Consider the following 20,583-nt stretch of genomic DNA (forward strand, 5'->3'; position numbering starts at 1 on the left):
TATCTTGGTGCAGTTTTAATTCATTAAAACTTGAAATGCATGTACACTAAGACTTTAGGGACACCTTGTATTAGTGGTATCCCAAATCTGTTAAAGAATAAGAATCTTTTATATCTGGTCAATCTCAGTTTCAGTTACATCTCAAAATAGAAACAGCCACATTATAGCTAAATAATAGCAAAATAATTATATATATGTATATATCTATATATATAAAAATAAAATGGTGGTCCCCTTATTGATTGACAGTTCTTAAAACCAAAACCAAACTTCAAAGTCCCTTCTAGTAGCATTTCAAGGGCCCCGGGGGGGGGGGCATTTATAAGAAGGTGAATGAGAGACTTAAGCTCTTCAGCCGCTGACAGCCTACATCTCGCCGGACCGTGGCCTCGGGGGCTGGACGGTGTCTGGACTCGCTTGCGGGCGGTGGAGACGCCGATCCTGTGGAGGAGATGAAGGCCCGGGACACCGAGTGACGTCACCTGCGGGGCTGCGGCTCCGACCCAGGGCGCCCGGGGAGGGGACAAAGGGCATGCCCGGGAGCTGAGCCGGAGCCAAGCGGGCGCTGCCGGAGAAGCGCCGCGAAGATCCGCGGGGAGCTCCAGGCCCGGGCGGCCAGTCAGAGAGGGCCGAAGGGGCCGGCCGGCTTGGGTGACGGCGGTAGGAGGCGGGGCTGGGCCCGCCCCCCGCCGTGGCCCCGTCCCCTGCCGAGCCCCCGAGTCCCGCTGTGACCCCGTCCCGAGGCCTCAGCTCAGGCTCCGGTCAGGCGGCGGGGCCTGTCAGTGCTTCCCCCTCGAAGTCTCTTCTCCTACCGCAGCAGGAGCGGCCGGCCGCCCGCGCAGGAACCCGTGGAGAGGTGAAGAACAGAAGGGAAGGAGTTTCCGCACGGACGCGGTGCGGCACCGTTTCCGGTCCCCAGAGTCGGCGTCGCCGCACGCTCTGCCCGCTCGCCCCCGGTAGCGGCCCCTCTTCCGGTCTCGCGGTCCCTCCGCTCCCAGTGACCCCTCCTCCTCTCACCCGCCCTCGGGGTAGGGGCGCTCGCTGCGGCGGCGAGGGCAGCGTCGGGCTCGAGAGGGTCCGCGCGCCGGCCCCGCTCGGCAGCATGCAGTCCCGGCTCCTGCTCCTCGGCTCGGCCGGGGCGGCCGGAGGCGGCGGCGGCGGCGGCGGCGGAGGCAGCTCGGCCGCGCGGAGAGTGAGGCTCATCCTGCGGCAGGTGGTGCGGGGCAGCCTGGGCGCCGAAGGGGTCCGGCTCCGGCACACCGGGGCGGGGGCCGACGCAGGTAACTGGCCGCCGCCCGCGGGGCTGCTCACCCGCCCACCCTTCCTGCCCGCCTCCCTTACTCACCCCCGAGGACTGTGTCTCGGGACGCCAATGCCAGCTCTAGCTCGCTCCCAGTGACCTTGACCCAGTCCCTTCCCGTCCTGGCAGCTGTAAAATGAGGGCATCAGACCTGGTCTCTGTAAGATTCTGTGGACCTACTGTGAGCGGCAAGGTCAGGCTCTGGGAATGCCGCCTCTAGCTCTGGAACAGTGACCTTGACCTAGTCACTTCTTTCCTCTATGAAATGAGGGGATCAGACTTAATCTTTGACGTCCCTTCCTGCTCTTAACATTCTGGTCCTACTGTAAAAAGGTCAGGAGATATGGATTCCTGCCAGAGCTCTGACACAGAAACTCCAACAGTAACAGTAATTGCTCATCTCTAGCCTTAGTGAGCTGAGGAGGCTGGACTTCATCCCTCTGGTTCCTTCCGACTCCAGAATTTGGTGATCCTGCTTTCCATTCCTTTACAATCTCAACTTCCTTTTCCTCCCCTTCCCCCCCACCTCCTGTTCCCCCAGTTGCTTGATTGTCCTGCAACCCTGCATCCTGACCTTCAAACCGTAGGGTAGTTGCTAAGATCAACATTGGTTTTCTGGATGTTCTCTTTAGCCCTGCTTGATCTCAAAATCTGTGATGTTCCGAAATTGATGTGATCAGATTTGTTCCATACAGGAGAGTCTTGGTCCTGTTAATAATAATAAATCATAGTAATATTTCAATGCTACAAGTATCTCTGCATTCAAATGTATGGATACTGGCCCCACTAAGACAAATTACAACCTTTCTATGATTTAGCAGACTTTTTTATTTTTAATTTAGAGTATTTTTCCTAGTTACATGTAAAAACAATTTTAAACATTTGTTCCAAATGCTCTCCCTCCTTCTTTGTACCCAGTAGCTGAGACAGTAAGCAATTTGATATAGTCTATACATGTGCAGTCATGCAAAACATTTCCATGTTAGTCATGTAGACGTGGACCAAAAAGAAAAAAAAGAACACACATAAAAAAGTGAAAAGTAGTATATTTGGATCTTCATTCAGACTCCATCAGTTCTTTCCCTGGAGATGGATAGCGTGTTATATGCCAGTCCTTTGGAACTGTCTTGGATCGCTAAGTCATTCACAGTTGATCGTCATACAATACTGCTGTTACTGGATACAAAGCTCTCTTGGGCTTGCTCACTTCTCTTGGCATTAGTTCATGTAAGCCTTTCCAGGTTTTTCTGAGATCAGCTTGCTCCTTATTTCGTATACCACAATGGTATTCCATTACAATCATACACCACACCTTTTGTTCAGCCATTCCATGATTAATGGGTATCTCCTCAATTTCTAGTACTTTGCCACCACAAAAAGAACTGCTATAGATCTATAAATATTTTTGTACAAATAAGTCCTTGTCTATCTGTCTGTCTGTCTCTTTCTCACACGCACACCTCTTAAATCTCTTTAGGTTAGAGACTTAAAAGTGGTATTGCTGGGTCAAAGCAAATGCATAGTTTTATGGCACTGTGGGGCACAGTTCTAAATTGTTCTCCAGAATGGTTGGATTTTTATAACTCCAACTTTTAAATGATAAAGCAATTTTCAGATGAAGAAATCAAAGCTACCTATAGTCATATGAAAAAAATGCTCTAAATCACTACAGATTAAAGAAATGCAAATTAAAACAACTCTGCTTTCCTTATATTTTTTGCTGCATTGGTTTTGTTTTTACAAAAACTTTTAAATTTAATAAAATCAAAATTATCCATTTTACATCTTATTGTGCTTTCTCCCTTTTGTTTGGTTATAAATTCTTCCCTTCTCCATAGATCTGACAGGTTAAACTATTCCATGCTCCCCTAATTTGCTTATGTTATCACCCTTTATGTTTAAGTCATGTACCCATATCTCTATGGTATAAGATTCTGATCTATACCAAGTTTCAGCCATACTGTTTTCCAGTTTTTCCAGCAGTTTTTGTCAAATAGTGAGTTATTGTCCCAGAAGCTGAGGTCTTTGGGTTTATCAAACAGTAGATTACTATGATCATTTACTGCTTTCTCTTGTGTACCTAATCTTTCCACTGATCCACCACTGTATTTCTTAGCCAGTACCAGATTATTTTGATTGTTGCTTCATAATACACTTTGAGATCTAGTATGGCTAGGCCACCTTCCTTCACATTTTTTTTCCCCTTTTGTCCTTCCAAATGAATTTTGTTAGTTTTTTCTAGCTCTATAAAATAATTTTTGGTAGTTTGACATGGATCTGAATAAGTAAATTAATTTGGAGTTGTCATTTTTATTTTATTGGCTCAGCCTATCCGTGAACAATTAATATTTTTCCAGTTGTTTAGGTCTGATTTTATTTGTGTGAAAGGTGTTTTGTAATTGTGTTCACATAATTCCTGAGTTTGTCTTGTCAAGTAGACTCCCAAGTATATTATATTGTCTACAGTTATTTTAAATGGAATTTCTCTTTCTGTCATTTTTGCTGGACTTTGTTGGTAATATGTTAAAATGCTGATGATTTATGTGGGTTTATTTTATATCCTGCTACTTTGCTAAAGTTGTTAATTATTCCAAGTAGTTTTTTAGTGGATTCTCTAGGATTCTTCAAGTATACCATCATATCATCTGCAAAGAGTGATAGTTTTGTTTTCTCATTGCATATTTTCATTCCTTCCATTTGTTTTTCTTCTCTTATTGCTATAATTAACATTTGTGGTACAATTTTGAATCATAGTGGTGATAATGGGAATCCTTGCTTTACCCCTGATCTTGTTGGGAAGGCTTTTAGCTTATGCCTGTTACAGATAATATTTTCTGATGGTTTTAAATAGCTACTCTTTATCATTTTAAGGAAGGTTCCATTTATTCCTGTGCATTCTGGTGTTTTTAATAGGATTGGGTGTTGTATTTTGTCAAAAGTTTTTTTATGCCTCTATTGAGATAATCATATGACTTCTCTTGATTTTGTTATCGATACGGTCATTTATGTTGATAGTTTTCCTAGTACTGAAATAGTACTACTTTCCTGGCATAAATCCCACCTGGTCATAGTGTATGATCCTTGTGATATATTGCTGTAATCTCCTCCTTAGTATTTTATTTAAATTTTTTGCATCAATATTCATTAGGGAAATTAGTCTATAGTTTTCTTTCTCTGTTTTGATTCTTCCAGGTTTAAGTATCAGCACCATATCTGTTTCATAAAAGGAATTTGGTAGGACTCCTTAACCTATTTTTCCAAATAGTTTATGTAGTATTGGAATTAATTTTAATGTTTTCAAATTTTAATTGAATTCGCTCGTAAATCCATCTGGCCCTGGGAATTTTTTCATAGGGAGTTCATTGATGTTCAATTGCTTGTTCAAATTCTCTTTCTAAGATAGGATTACTTAAGTATTCTATTTCCTCTTCTATTAATCTGGGCAATTTATATTTTTGTAGATATCCATCCATTATACTTAGATTGTCAGACTTATTGGTATATAACTGGGCAAATAGCTCCTAATAATTGCTTTGATTTTCTCTTCTTCCTTTTCATTTTTCATACTGGTAATTTGGTTTTCTTTTCTTTAAAATCAAATTAACCAATGGTTTGTTTTATTTTTTTCATAAAACCAGCTCCTAGTTTTATTTATTAGTTCAATGGTTTTGTTTCAATTTTTATTAATCTCTCTTTTGATTTTCAGGATTTCCAATTTGGTGTTTAACTGGGGATTTTAATTTGTTCTTTTTCTAGTTTTTTTTTTTAAAGTTGCATGCCTAATTTATTGATCTGCTCTTTTTCTGTTTTATTGATGTAAGAATTTAGAGATACAAAAATTTCCATAACTACTGCTTTGGTTGCATCTCATAAATTTTGTTGTCTCATTGTCATTCTCTTTAATGAAATTATTGATTGTTTCTATGATTTGTTCTTTGACCCACTCATTCTTTAGGATTAGATTATTTAGTTTCCAATTAATTTTTAATTTATCATTTCATGGTTCTTTATTGGATGTAATTTTTTTGCATTATGATATCAAAAGGATGTATTTAATATTTTTGCTTTTCTGCATTTGAGTCTCATTGTCATTCTCTTTAATGAAATTATTGATTGTTTCTATGATTTGTTCTTTGACCCACTCATTCTTTAGGATTAGATTATTTAGTTTCCAATTAATTTTTAATTTATCATTTCATGGTTCTTTATTGGATGTAATTTTTTTGCATTATGATATCAAAAGGATGTATTTAATATTTTTGCTTTTCTGCATTTGATCGTGAGGGTGTGTGTGTGTGTGTGTGTGTGTGTGTGTGTGTGTGTGTGTGTGTGTGTGTAGGTGCCATGTGCTGCTGAGAAAAAGGTACATTCCTTTCTATTCCCATTCAGTTTTCTCTAACTTTTCTAAAATTCTATTCATCTCCTTAACTTCTTTCTTGTTTATTTTGTGGTTAGATATTTAGTTTGGAGAGGGCAAAGTTGTAGTCCTCCAGTAGTATAGTTTTACTGGCTTTTTTCCTCTGTAACTCTTTGTTTAGATCTATTTATCTCTTTTAATTAGATCTATTTTTGCTTTTGCTTTATCTTTACCCCTGCTATTTTTAAAAAAAAATTCAGCTGAAGCATAATAGATTCTGATCCAATCCCTTATTTTTACTCTCTGTGTGTCTTTCTGTTTCAAATGTGTTTCTTGTAAACAACATATTGTAGGATTCTGATTTTTAAACCTTTCTCTGTCTGCTTCTGTTTTATGGATAAGCTCATTTCCTTCACATTCACAGTTATAATTAGCAACTTTGTATTTCCCTCCATCTCATTTTCCCCATGTTTATCCTTCTCTTTCTCTCTCCCCTTTTACCCTGTCCTTCTTCACAGGTGTTTTGCTTCTGACCAGTGTTTCCCTCAATTTATTCTCCCTTCTCTCAGTCTCCCGCCGGCCTCTTTTCCCTATCTTTCTCTCCTCCTACTTCCATATTGGATAATATAGATTTCTATATACAACTGAGTGTGTATTTTATTACCTCTTTGGGCCAATCATTATGAGAGTAAGGTTCAAGCATTTCCTGCCGCTCCTAACCCCCATCTTTCCCTCCACTGTAATAGCTCTTTCTTGCCTCTTCATGTGAGATAATTTACCCCATTATACTTCTCTGTTCTCTCTTCTCAGTGCAATCCTCTTTCTTACCCCTTAATTTTGTTTTTTTGCATGTCATCCCATCATAGTCAGTTTATACCCACATCCTTTATGTGTGCTCCTAACTGCCCTAATAGTGATAAAGTTCTTAAGAGTTACAGGTATCATCTTCCCAAGTAGGAATGTATAAAGTTTAACCTTACTGAATCCGTTATGTTTTCTCTTTCCTGTTTATCTTTTTAAGCTTCTCCAGTCTTGTATTTGAAAATCAAATTTTCTGTTCAGCTCTGATTTTTTCATCAGGAGTATTTGAAAGGCTCTACTTCATTGAATGTAGATTTGGTCAACTGAAGGAGTATGCTCAGTTTTGCTGGGTAGGTGATTCTTGGTTGTAATCCCGGCTCCCTTGCCTTTGGAATATCATATCCCAAGCCCTCCAATCCTTTAATATAGAAGCTGTTCAATCCTGTGTAATCCTAACTGTGTCTCCATGATATTTGAATGATTTCTTTCTGGTTGATTATAGTATTTTCTCCTTGATCTGGGAGCTCAGGAATTTGGCTATAATATTTCTGGGAGTTTTTATTTTGGAATCTCTTTCAGGAGGTGATTGGTAGATTCTTTAATTACTATTTTACCATCTGGTTCTAGGATATCAGGCAGTTTTTCTTGATAAGTTCTTGAATATGATATCCTGGTTTTTTTTTTTTTGATCAGGCTTTCAGATAGTTCAGCAAATTTTTTTTTTTTGCATTCTAGGTTAAGTGACTTGCCCAGAGTCACATAGTAAGTGTCTTAGGCCAGATTTGAACTCAGGTCCTCCTGACTCTAGAACCAGTACTCTCTCCACCTTGAGGGTAACTTCCTTGAATTTTTTTTAAATAATTTTTTTTTAGGCAGTTGGGGTTCAGTGACTTGCCCAGGGTCACACAGCTAGTAAGTGTCAAGTGTTTGGTCTGAGGCTGGATTTGAACTCAGGTCCTTCTGACTTCAAGACCAGTGCTCTATCCACTGAGCCACCTAGCTGCCCCTAGTAATTCTTAAATTATATCTCCTCAGTCTATTTTCTAGATCAATTGTTCCTCCAGTGAGATAGTTCACATTTTCTTATGTTTTTCATTTTTTAAAATTTTGTTTGATTCTTAATGTTTCATGGGGTCATTAGCTTCCACTTGCCTAATTCTAATTTTTAAGGAATTATTTTCTTCATTGAGTTTTTTGTACCTCCTTTTCCATTTGGCCAGTGCTACTTCTTAAAGAGTTATTTTCTTCAGTAAATTTTTGCACTTTTTCCCCCCATTTTTTTGTGCTTCCTTTACCAAGCTGTTGACTTTTTTTGTTTGTTCGTTTTGTTTTTGCTTTTTGGTGAGGTGGTTGGGGTTAAGTGACTTGCCCAGGGTCACACAGCTAGTAAGTGTTGTTGGCTTTTTTTCATGATTCTCTTGTATCACCCTTATTTCTTTACCCTGTTTTTCCTTCTACTTTTCTTTTTTGATTTTTAACATCATTTTTTTCGCTCTTCTGGGAGTTCTTTTTGGGCCTGAGACCAGTTCAGATTTTTCTCTGAGGCTTTGCATGTAGGTGTTTTGGCCTTGTTGTCCTCTTCTGAGTTTGTGTTTTGATCTTTCCTTTCGCCATAGTAGCTTTTTGTCATCAGGTTCTCTTTTCCCCTCATTTTTCCAACCTCTTTCGTGACTTTTGTGTTAAAGTTGGGTTCTGCTCCTGTGTTGGAGGAGGCTGTGTCCCAAGCTTCTTGCATGGGGGCCTCATGCCTCATTGCTGGCCTGCACTGGAGTTAGCAGGGCCTTGCTGCTTGGCTGCCCTGCTGGTTTTGGGACTTCACTCCTTGAGATATTCTCTGGCCTGGGAGCCATGGGGCCTTGCTGCTAGGCTGCACTGGGGCCATGGAGCCTCACTACTGGGCTACACCAGGAGCCGTGGTGCCTCATTGCTGGTTGTGTCAGGGCTGCATAGTCTCTACCTGCTATGGGGTTGGAGGATGGTGCCTGAGGCCTTGCCTGTCCTAGTGTCCAGGGCCTGGCTGCTGGCTTTTTCAGACTGCCTGCTTTGTGTGCACCCCTTTTATCCCAGTGAGACAAACCTTTCTTGTCAACCTTCTCAGTTGTCTTAGACTTGAAAACTGTTTCACCCTGTCCTTTTATTGGTTCTGCTGCTCCAGAATTTGTTTTGAGGCATTATTTTATAGTTGTTTGGAGGTTAGTTTGGGAGAGTTTGGGCGAGTTCCTGACTTATTCTACCATCTTGGCTCTACCCTCTAGAGAGTTGATTGGCTAACCTGAAGATGAGGTTGTCTGAACTAAACTGGCCCTGGGTAAGAGAGAATCCATCAACCTCTACTCAGTCAGTGCCTTTTGAGCTTGTTAGGATTTGAATATTTGTGTTGCTGCAGTAGGCTTTAAGAAACCAGGGTCCACTATTTTGCCATGGCTGCCAAGGAAGACTTTATTTTATTTTTTTTCCTTTTCAATAGTATTTTATTTTTTCTAATTACATATAAAGACAATTTTTAGCATTCATTTTTTATGTAAAATTTTGAGTTCTGAGTTTTTTCCCTCCCTAAGACAGTAAACAATTTGTTATAGGTTATGTATAAGTAATCATGTAAAACATAGTTCCATATTAGTCATGTTGTCAAAGAAGAAATAGAATAAAAGGAAAAAACACACAAAAAAGAAAAAAGTGAAAATAGTATACTTCGATCTATATTTAGACTCCCATCATTTCTTTCTTTGGTTGTCAATAGCATTTTCCATCATGAGTCTTTTGAACTTATCTTGCACCATTGTATTTTTGAGAAGAGCTAAGTGAATCATAGTTGATCATTGCACAATGTTGCTGATACTCTGTACAATGTTCTCCTGTTTCTACTCACTTCAGTTTGCATCAGTTCATGTAAGTCTGTTCAAGTTTTTCTGAAATCATCCTGCTCATCATAGCTTAGTGGTATTCCATTACATTCATATACTACAGCTTGTTCATCCATTCTCCAACTGATGGGCATCCCCTCAATTTCCAGTTCTTTGCCACCACAAAAAGAGTTGCTATAAATATTTTTGTAAATGGAGGTCCTTTTCCCTTTTTTTATGATCTCTTTGGAATATAGACCTAGTACTATATTGCTGGATCAAAGGGTATGCACAGTTTTGTAGCCCTTTGGGCATAGTTCCAAATTGCTCTCCAGAATGGTTTGATCAGTTTACAACTCTACCAACAGTGCATTCATGTCTCAGTTTTCCCTATATCCTCCCCAGCATTCGTCATTTTCTTCTTCTGTCATATTAGCCAATATGATAGGTGTGAGGTGGTTCCTCAGAGTTGTTTTAATTTAAATTTCTCTAATTAATAGTGATTTAGAGCATTTTTTCGTATGACTATTGATAGCTTTGATTTCTTCATCTGAAAACTGTCTGTTCATATCCTTTGACTATTTATCAATTGGGGAATGACTTGTAATCTTGTAAATTTGACTCTGTTCTGTATATATTTCAGAAATGAGGCCTTTATCAGAGACACTTGCTATAAAACTTATTTCCCAGCTTTTTGCTTTCCTTCTAATCTTGGTTGTATTGGTTTTGTATGTGCAAAACTATTTCAATTTAATATAACCAAATTATCCATTTTATATCTTGTAATGATCTTTATTTCTTGTTTGGTCACAAATTCTTCCCTTCTCCATAGACTGACTACTCCTAAATAATAACTGCTCCTTGATAAACTACTCCTTGCTCTCCTAATTTTCTTATGCTATCTCTCTTTATATCTAAGTCATGTCTCCATTTTTACCTTATCTTGGTATACAATGTAAGATGTTGGTCTATTCCTGGTTTCTGCCATACTATTTTCCAGTTTTCCCAGTTCAAAGAAGACTTTAATAGAATAACAACAGCCAACATTTTCTTTATAGTTACGTTATCCCATTTGGTCTTCCCAATGGCATAAATTACATAATTTGAACTTCATAGCAACCACAAGAAGATAATGCCTATCTCCATTTAATAAATGAGGAAACAGACACAGAATGATTGTGGTTTTTGAACATTAGTAGGTAGTAGACCCATGCTCCAATCCCTCCTTCTGACTCTTTCGAAATGCACCATATTACTTTTGTTACAGAAAAAAAATTAAATTTCATGATGACTAGTATACTTAAAGTGTAATGATCAGACTGGGCCATAAGTAGTGAAGTTTAAATAGGTGAGTGAAGTTTACCGAGTAGAATGTAGAGAGGAGTGTCACTGACCAGTATAGCTAAGCACCTATGCCTGGAAAACTTAGCTTGGTAACTCTACTCAAATAAGGGAAGCAGTTGTAAGCAGAATAGACGATGTGTGCTGTAAGGCTATTTTGAGGCACTTGAGTTATGTGGAAGAAATGTTTATTAGGAAGTAATGAGAAATTTTGCTTTGGTAGGCTTCTATCAAAGTTGGACCAGTAGGCAAGTATAAAAGGACAAATAAAGAGCAGTATGCTATAAGAAAGGAAAATATAGTTTCAGATACACATGGAGGTACTAGTGCATTTTGGCATATGAAGGTCGCTTCATATTAGTCTGCAAACTGAGTGACAGGAGAGGTCATGACAGAATCTGCTTCACATGAAGACATAGTGTAATTGGCTAAAAGTAGTAGTTAGTCAGAGCACAGTGTTTTTGTTAAACTGATTATGCTGAGGGGAGGGTCACAGTGTACATCCAAGCCAAACTGATATATCATCTTTTCTTATATGTTATACTTTTCCTATACATCTTTTTCTTATACCTTATAACTATTTTCAGGTCAGGTTAACAAGTGTTTATTTAGTGTGTACTATGTGCCAAGCCTTGTGCTAATCCTTGGGGATACAAAGAAAGGTAAAAAAAGACATAACAGTCTAATGGGGGAGACAACATGCAATTATGTACAAACGAGGTATAGACAGGATAAATTAAAGATAATCTCAGAGGGAAGGCACTAGCATTTAGAGTGATTGAAAGGGTTTTTTGTAGGCGGTGAGATATTAGCTGAGACATTAAGGAAGCCAGAGAAGTCGGGAAGTAGAGATGAGGGAGAGAATTACAGGCACAAAAGACAACTAACAGTGAAAATGCATTTAATGGAGAGATAAGATGTCTTGGTATAAGAACAAGGAGTCAGTGTCACTGGATTATAGAGGGGAGTATGGTATACGAAAATTGGAAAGATTGGAATGGGTCAGGTTATGAAAGATTTTAAAGGCCAAGCAGAGGATTTGATCCTGGAAATAATAAGGAACGCTTGAAGTTTATCGAATAGAGGAGTGACATGGTCAGACCTGCACTTTATTTTCCTTTCCTTGGAAGGCCTACTTACCTTCCTCCTCTTTTCTGAATATTTTCCTTCAGAAAATGCTTAGAATGAATTTAAGCAACAGTCTGACCTTGATTCTACATTTACGTCTCACCCTGATCCTTTGTTGATACCTGAAGGTGATCCTCAGCCTAATGCAGCATAATTTTTGGCAGACTCTATCAAGGTGGAAAGGTTTTAAATCTTACTCTGGACAGACTGTATGTCTGTTTTTTGTGGTGAATCCAGTGTGTTGAAGGTTGGTTGTAAGGTGATGACTTGGTTCAGCCACAGAACCCATAAAGACCATCCATGAAGGCAGACAGAGACTGTGAGTTGTATTGGTGTAAGAAATAACCTCCTTTGATGAAATCATGGATCTTTTGAAGCATCATTTGGACTTTGTGCCACACCTTAATTTGGTACCACTAGTTGCCTCTTAAAAGCATGCCATGGTGTTATTGAATAACATTTGTTAAATGCCCTCAGGGCACTAGGTGCTAAAGGAAATACCTAATTTAGGTAAGACTTCCCAGATTTCATGGGGTTTAAAGTTGAGTAGGGGAATAACTCGTAATCATAGAAAACTATAATACAAACCACTACATGATAAGTACATTAGGAGACCCATTAGGCTTTCTGGAGACAAAGAGTACGCCATTTGGAGTGGAATATAGAATATGTATGGAGAGTAGTGATATGAGGGAAGGCTGGAAAATTAGGATGGCCACCAGAGGGATAGTCAACAGATTGTGAAGTTACCATAAGCAATAGGGAACCACTGAATAAAAATACTAAAAACAATAATCGACATTTATATGTTACTTTTAAGGCTTGCGAAATGCTTTGCATATATTACTTGATCCTCAAAACAACCCTGTGAGATGAATTCCATTTTCTTCATTTACTGATGAACTGATACATAACTGATACTCAGAGTTTAAATACTTTCTTCATGATCTCATAGATAGTAAGGGTCAGAGGTTGGATTGGAAGCCAGGTGAGGGACATGTACTAGAGTGGTGACAGTTGGAACAGAGAAGAGGAATTAGATGTGAGACGTGGAAGTAGAATTGATGGAACCTGGTAACTGATTGTTTTATGAGAGGTGATGGAAATAGAAGGATCGAAGTTAACTCTTTGGATATAGACATGGGAAAGTGGTTGAAGGATGGCAACTTATACTGAAATAATAAAGTTAGAAGGACAAGCAGCTTTAGGAGCAAAATTTTAAATTATATATTAGACATAGTGAGTTTGAGGTGCTGGTAGGACTTCTAGGTAGAGATGGGCAGGGACTGTGGAGTGCAGGTCTAACCATGTCACTTCTCTATTCAGTAAACTCCAGTTGCTCTCTATTATTTCTAGGATCAGATGTATTCTATTTGGCATTTAAAAGCCCTTCATAAACTGACCCATATATGTAGTTGGTCCTTTGATTTCCAAATTCAAAAACAAATTTCAATTTCTTTATAATTGGTAGGCGATACTAAAATTTCTGGGATTGCCTTGCTTTGCATTTTCTTGCTTTTGGGGTCCCTCATCTTACCCCTTAGTGGCTAGCTGTGTTCATATATGGTTATAGGATTGAAGACTGAAGGTTCAGCTGTACTTTACAAAAACGCGTTTAAACAGTTTACACAAATATAACTCCCTGCAAGCAGTAAGGTACTCCTTTCAGGGGAATATATCTATATATCTATATATCTATATGTCTATATATCTATATGTCTATATATATCTATATATCTATATCTGTCTATATCTATATCTACACACACACACACACACACACACTTACACACTTGCTTATCTCTCAGGAGTTGGGATGTCTCACAGTAAGCAACCACAGTTTACAAAGGCATGACCAAAAACACAGTTTGGACTCACTGTCCTTAGCCAGCTCGTTATATTCCATTCCTGCTGACCCTGTCCATTGTTCTGGGCTGTGCCTAACTCAGGCCAGTCCTCTGGGAATTTAGGTTTGATGTTGGAACAAAGTGAGATACTTGTAGGTCATTCAGTATTTAGCAAAAAAGAGATTTACTTTGCCATAGCAGTAGGAGGATATTCAATTGAGCTAGGTAGTTCAATGCTTTAAGTACTGGACTAGGAGCCAGAAAGACTTGAGTTCAGATGCTGCATCATGTACTTATTAGCTATGGGACTTGACTCAGTTTCCTTATCTGTTAAATGGGGATAAACAGAGCACCTTTTTCATGTGAGAACCACATGAGATAATGTATCTAAAATGCTTTGCGAATCTTAAAGTGCCACATAAATGCAGGTTCTTAGTGTTGGCATCAACCATCTGAGCCAACCAATTCTTAAGTAATGTCTCTGTACTTTTAAAAGAAAAAAATAGCCCAATATGCCTGGGGGTGGGGGGATGAAGGAGAAAGTTAGCATATTGTTTCTAGCACAGACTTTTAGAGTGTTGGATTCCTCTGTGGGGTGTCAGGATGGAGTGATATGCACTTGGAGACACTGGCCTTGGTTGCCCTTATCTGAGTGCTGTTTTGCCCAAAATGGTTTCAATAGCAACCTGTGTTCCTGGTCACTTCCAAAATCTTGGTTGACCACACAGGGCTTCAGCATATGGAGTCTTTCACACTGCAGGTGTATCTGTTGATGCAGTGGTCATCCAAGGAGGTTTTTGTCTAGTTTGCCTTTGTTTGGTATTAGATTTTTTGTTGGGCCTTCTTTTCTGTTGCCTGTGGGCTTCTGGCTGCCTTTCTGTGTAATTGTAGGGTGATGTCATTTGTTGTAATTTCTTATTGGATTTTTTGGCCATTATTTAGTGTGGTATTATTTTTAGGCATTTCCTTGAGTAAGAGTGTGGAAGTTGGATTGTTGTTGTTCAGGTATCTTGGCCTGGTCTGGGAGTCACTTTGTGTCTTGAGTCATGAGGCCTAGTCCCATTTTTGCCTTTACCATGGCATTCAGTATTCCTAAGGTCAGGTTACCCCATCTCTGTATTTTTGTCTCCCTTACCACCCTGGTCCCTGGCCACAAACCCAGCGACCCATACACCTCTTCTGATTTGTGATGTGGTCCTGGGAAGCACAACCTCGTTTGGATGTCTGCTTTCTGCCCTTTGATTCCAGGTGAAACCTGTTATGAGTCCTTTCTGTCTCTTACTATGGACACATACCATTTTTGTACCTCTACTTTGGAGAGATTCCCCATTCTGTGTTCCTGAGATGTCTACTCCTACTTTGTTAATTCTACTTTGAGGGTTCTGATTTTGAACTAAATTTATATCCTAACATCTTCTTTTTAAAAATCTTATTGCTCTTCCAAGCATTATGGATTTTTTTCTTCCATGATCTCTGGGGAGTTGCAGAATTTTCTTTCATTGGGGTTTCTAGGTTCATTTTCCTGCGTAGTGTTATGATCATTGTTCTGTGTGAATTTTTGTTAATTTTTTTCTTTTTGGATCTCACTATTTATTATCTTATCCACCTGGAAATAAGGCTTATACTCGACTTTTTCCTCTAGAAGTTTTGTATTTTGTATTTCAAGTAGCTTTTCTCCGGCATACCTTGTCACTCTTTCTTCTTTCTCTTCCATTTGCTACACAGCCTGGCTGTCATCAGCTTCCTTGGGTTGGAGGATGTGGGGGCCTGCCTGATCTCTCCCAGGAGTAAACTTCATGGGAAGGGTTTGAGGGTGGGAAGACTGACCCCATCTAGGTTTTAGTTTCCTTCACTTCTAGCCATTTCTATTTTATGTGTGATTTCTTTCCCTGTCACCAGTTTAATTCCCTTTTCTTCATGTGGCTATGCAGAATAAATATTTTCCACCTCATATGGAGTGGTGAGGGAGTTTATACTAAATCACTTTTGTTTGGGGGGGATAAGACAAAGGCCCCTACAGCTGGACCTGAGACACATCTTTGTGAGGTTGCTCATGGCATCCATGGGATGGGGTTAGGATGGGAATGGTATTTCATTATTTGTTCTCTGATGTTATTTCATGAGGCTGTTAGCGAATTCAGTTTTTCTGTCAAATTATCTTATAGATCAGCTTTAGCACTACAAATTTGGTGCGTATTTATTCCTTTTCAGAATGTTGTTTTGGACTGATGTTCAGAAAATAACTACTCCATTCTTCAGGTCATGTGACCTCATGAATATTTGTAAGAGAGAACTGTTTGTACCAAACATGATGAACAGTGAATAGCACCATAAAAAATTCAGTTGACTACATCTTAACAGATGAGAAATGAAAGATTATATCTTAATTTTTTTTATTGAGATCTGTTTTTATGTCACCTTTATCCTAGCCAAAGAGTCGTTCCTTGCAACACACCTATCCAGAATTATACCTTACAATATAGAATAAAAAAGTAAGAGAAAAAAAGCAGTTCACCAAAACTAATACATGTATCAACTGAATCTGACAGTAAATGCAATGGGAGGGAGCACACTTTATCATCTTTTGGGTCAATGTTGGTCTCTATGATTATACAACATTTAGGCTTGCTTGGTTGTTTTTGTTGTTTCATTTATGTTGTTTTACTCTTGTATGTTGTTTCCTGATTCTGCTTCATTCATATACACATACATATACTGTTGAAATATTTTCAATAGAATGAAATTACTGACATTTAGAGTCAGTCAAAAAGGGGGAGTAAGCATTTTTAATCAATAAAATTAAAGAACTCTGACTTCAGCTAATCTTTCCCAAGTAGTTTTCTCTTAGACTTCTGTGTAATACTTTGAAATCAGGATGGTTTCAAACGATATAAAAATGCATCTTCATTTTCTTTAGTTCTGTTTGGAATAATTTGTTTTATGATTAGTAGCATTTATGTGGCAGTTTATTTACTAAAAGTAAGCGATATTTAGTGATTTAAACAGAATGATAGTGATAAGGTTCATTTTTTGAATTGTTTGTTTATTCATATAACAGGCATAATTAGATGCTAAATTGCATATCATCACATAACAGTTTGTACAGACTTTTCTTTTGTTAAATCATGTTCATGTTCACCAACAATAATTATTATGAGCTGCTAATGTTATGAATCATTTTATCATAGGAAGAATTGTATTTGTTTAATTATGTGTAAAGTATGTAGTCAGAATAGTTTTTATATGAAGAAAGCTATGTCATTAATTTAATTTACATTAAGATATAAATCTATTATACTGTGATATGTCTTTCACTCCCTTTATTATTCATATTCAAACCCTTTCATTAAATGTGCAGTGTGGCCCATATGCAGAATTTATCCATTTGCCAGGCTGGCCTGTCTCCAGAATTGCAGATGGGATTTTCCCAAGCCAAGTATAGACAAAAGCTTGATTCAGCATTTTACAAAAACATTTAAGTTAATTAAAACAAACAAAACCCCTACTAAAATATTTTTGAGTTAAAAAATTAGAATAATTAAAATGCCCTTGTGTTTGGAGTTCACAGTGAGTTAAGCAATAGCATTAATAAAAATATTTGGATAATTAGACAAAAGACAGTAAGAAACATTTTATGGGACAAAGTACTTGCTGAATTAAAGGTACTAATATAAATCTTTAATTCTGTAATAAGAAGGATGGCAAAGAACTTCAATTGTAGTGCAATAGAAAGAAAAAAACTTCAGAAGGTTTTGAAAAATGACAGATCTTTTAAAAACAATTTATTTAGGAGCATGAAGAAAATAGAAATAATTCTGAAACAAGATATAGTGGCTTGAAATTACACTGACACCTCATTTATCTGGCATTCTTATGGAATGATGTATTGTTATTCCTGTTTTATAGGTAAAGAAGAAACAGAGACTTAGGACACATAGCTAGTATAATTTGAAGTCAAAACTTGAACTCTGATCTTCTGACCCTAAGACCAGTGCTGCTTCTTTTTAATCATATCACAACAGATTCGTCTCCCTTCCCAGTTTCTTTGAGGGCAGAAAATGCTTTTCATCTGCCTTTGTATGAATGGACAGACAGCCTTTGCTCTCCGTTGGTGTCTGTTCAACACTGAGAATAAGAAAAAGGTCCTCCGCGTATTTAGATGAGTTTCATAGGATAAGAAGGTATGGTTGTGATTTGAATAGTTGGAGAGGGGTAGGTAGATAGATGACATCACAGATTCACTGAAGTATCTTCCCCAGAGCCTAGCAACTAGCCACAATGTTTAATGAATGTATTTTGTTTTTGTCATTGAATGAATTGCATCGATACTTCAGTATTTTAAGGTTTTCTGATTTCCTTAGTATTATGGAAATTCTTCTGCCAACACAACCAGAACATCTGCTAAACTTTAGTAGGCAGTCTTTATGAATGACCCCTGTCTCCTTTCCCTATGTGCACCACCCCCAAATCTGCACTGGTGATTGCTCTGTATTGATATTATTTATGTAATCCCAGCTTTAGTCCCTCCCACAGATGATGTATACCGTTATTCCATGTTTTGGAGGGAATAATTCAGAGTTTCCCAAATTGGGCAATACTGCCCCCTGGGAGGTACTGGAAGGGGAGGTAGTAGCTTTTAGTGCAGTAAGGGGGGCATTGAATAACAATAAGGGGGCCGTGGAAGCATAAGAAAAGAAGAGAAGATAAGAAAATTTGAAAAACCGTTCATATATGTTTCATCTATTGTGTAACAGAGTTAAAGTTACTCTGTTGTGTAACAGAGTTAAAGTCATAGTGATTACATTATTTTCCAAATAAACACACAAAATGCAACTTATAACCAATCAGTGGTCAAGTCTGCTGACAGGTTTTAACAAGCAGGTGTTGGCAGGGTACGTGACAGGCATTGTCAGGAAGTCCAGCATGCCTAGGCAGGAATATATGGATGTAATGACTTGTTTACAATATGATTTACAATACGGTTACATGATGCAGTATTGAATCATCAAAATTTCAATGCAGGAAAAACCCCACAAATTTATAATAAATTATTAAATTTAAGATGTGTCATTTTTTAAAAAAAGTTTTTTTTAAATGATACAGATTTCAAAAAGAAAATGTTAAAGAGTTAAAGAAAGTGGATTTTCCAGGGAGCAATGAGTAATTTTTTTTTTTTTTTGAAAAGGAGGCGGTAAGCCAAATAAGTTTAGGAATCTCTGGAATAGATTAGTGGGAGAAAAGGTGTTTAATTGTCATTCTGGAGGCTGTTATGACTAGAGAATGATAATTTGAGGAGAAGGAACTAAGAGAACTTCTTTCCTGAGAGACTATGCAAGTTAATTGTCAAAGAGAAAGAATCTGAAGAGTTATTTCATAAGAAAATTGTGTTTAAAGCTTATGCTTTGAAGAGACTTATCTAGAGATTTTTACTATTATCCTGAAAGAGCTAAATGGTGAGACTGTGAATTCATCAACTGCACTTGGTGGTTAGAGGTGATTTTGGCTGATTTCCTAGTTACTTTGATACATCATTGAAGTATTTAAATATGTCTGTATTGTTTGTTATATGTTAGTAAGTTGTGTAGCCTTTGGTCTTTAAGTGTTAATCTCTTAAGCCATTGATCTCTTTAGGATCATTAAGCAGTATTTTAAAATGTGCATCCTTTTTCTTCTATTTTTAATGTAATTTTAATGTTCTTTTAAAAAATATTTTCAGTTCCAAATTCTCTCTCTTCCTCTACCCCTCCCCTACCCATTGAGAAGGCAAGATATACTATACCCATTATACTTGTGAAGTCAGGCAAAACATTTGCATGTTAGCTGTGTTGCCCCTCCCCCCCAAAAAAGTAAGAAAAATAAAGTTTAAAAAGTATGCTTCAGTCTGTACCCAGAGTTTGTCAGTTCTCTCTCTGGAGGTGGATAAAATTTTTCATCATGAGTCCTTTAGAATTGTTGTGGATCATTGTATTGATCACAGTAGCTATTATAGTTGATTAGCATTATAATATTGCTTTTACTGTGTACAGTGTTCTTCTGGTTCTTCTTACTTCACTTAACATCAGTTTATGCAAGTCCTCCCAGGTTTTTCTGAAACCATCCTGCTCATCATTTCTTATAGCACAACAGTATTTAATTACAATCCTGTACTACAGCTTGTTCGGCTGTTCCCCAGTTGATGGCCAATTCTAATTTCTAGTTCTTTCCCACCTGCTATAAATATTTTTGTATATCTGGGTCCTTTTCCTTTTTCTTTGATATCTTTGGGATACAGACCTAGAAGCAGTATTGCTGGATCAAAGGGTATGCATAGTCCTTTAATGTAGAAACTGCTAAATCTTGTGTTATTCTGACTGTGACTGCATGGTACTTGAATTGTTTCTTTCAGGCTGCTTGCAGTATTTCCTCCTTGACCTTGGAGCTCTGGAATTTGACCATAATATTCCTGGAAGTTTTCATTTTTTAATCTCTTTCAGGTAGTGATCAGTGGATTCTTTCAATTTCTATTTTGCCTTTTGGTTCTAGAATGTCAGGGCAGTTTCCTTGATAATTTCTTGAAAGATGATGTCTAGGCTCTTTCTTTGATCATGGCTTTCAAGTAGTCCAGTACTTAAATAATCTCTCCTTGATCTATTTTCCAGGTCAGTTGTTTTTCCAATGAGATATTTCACATTTTATTTTATTTTTTCATTCTTTTCATTTTGTTTTATTGCTTCTTGATGCCTCATGGAGTCAGTTGCCCAATTCTAATTTTTAAGGAATTATTTTCTTCATTGAGCTTTTGTACCTCCTTTTCCACTTGGCCAGATCTGCTTTTTAAGTCATTCTGTTCATTGAATTTTTGTGCCTCATTTACCATTTGGCCTATTTTGTTTTTTAAGGTATTATTTTCTTCAATTTTTTTTTGTACTTCCGTTACCAAATTGTTGACTCTTTTTTTGTGATTTTCTTGCATCATTCTCATTTCTT

The 20,583-nt window shown here is 38.0% G+C and overlaps 1 protein-coding gene across 2 annotated transcripts in view; it reads left to right on the top strand.

The window, feature by feature from the left end:
* The first annotated feature begins 556 nt into the window (after positions 1-556).
* VWA8 (von Willebrand factor A domain containing 8) overlaps positions 557-20,583 on the top strand; it is a 391,323-nt gene continuing 371,296 nt past the window's right edge. The window contains exon 1 of one of the 2 annotated variants that reach the window (XM_020977001.2): positions 557-1,280. In XM_020977001.2, the coding sequence (XP_020832660.1) occupies positions 1,103-1,280 (178 nt within the window). In that variant the 5' untranslated portion in view covers positions 557-1,102. The remainder of the gene's footprint in view (positions 1,281-20,583) is intronic. The other variant, XM_020977000.2, reaches the window with a different exon arrangement.

The sequence above is a fragment of the Phascolarctos cinereus genome, unplaced genomic scaffold (assembly GCF_003287225.1).
Source record: "Phascolarctos cinereus isolate Bilbo 61053 unplaced genomic scaffold, phaCin_HiC Scaffold_7;HRSCAF=346, whole genome shotgun sequence".
NCBI lineage: Eukaryota > Metazoa > Chordata > Mammalia > Diprotodontia > Phascolarctidae > Phascolarctos > Phascolarctos cinereus.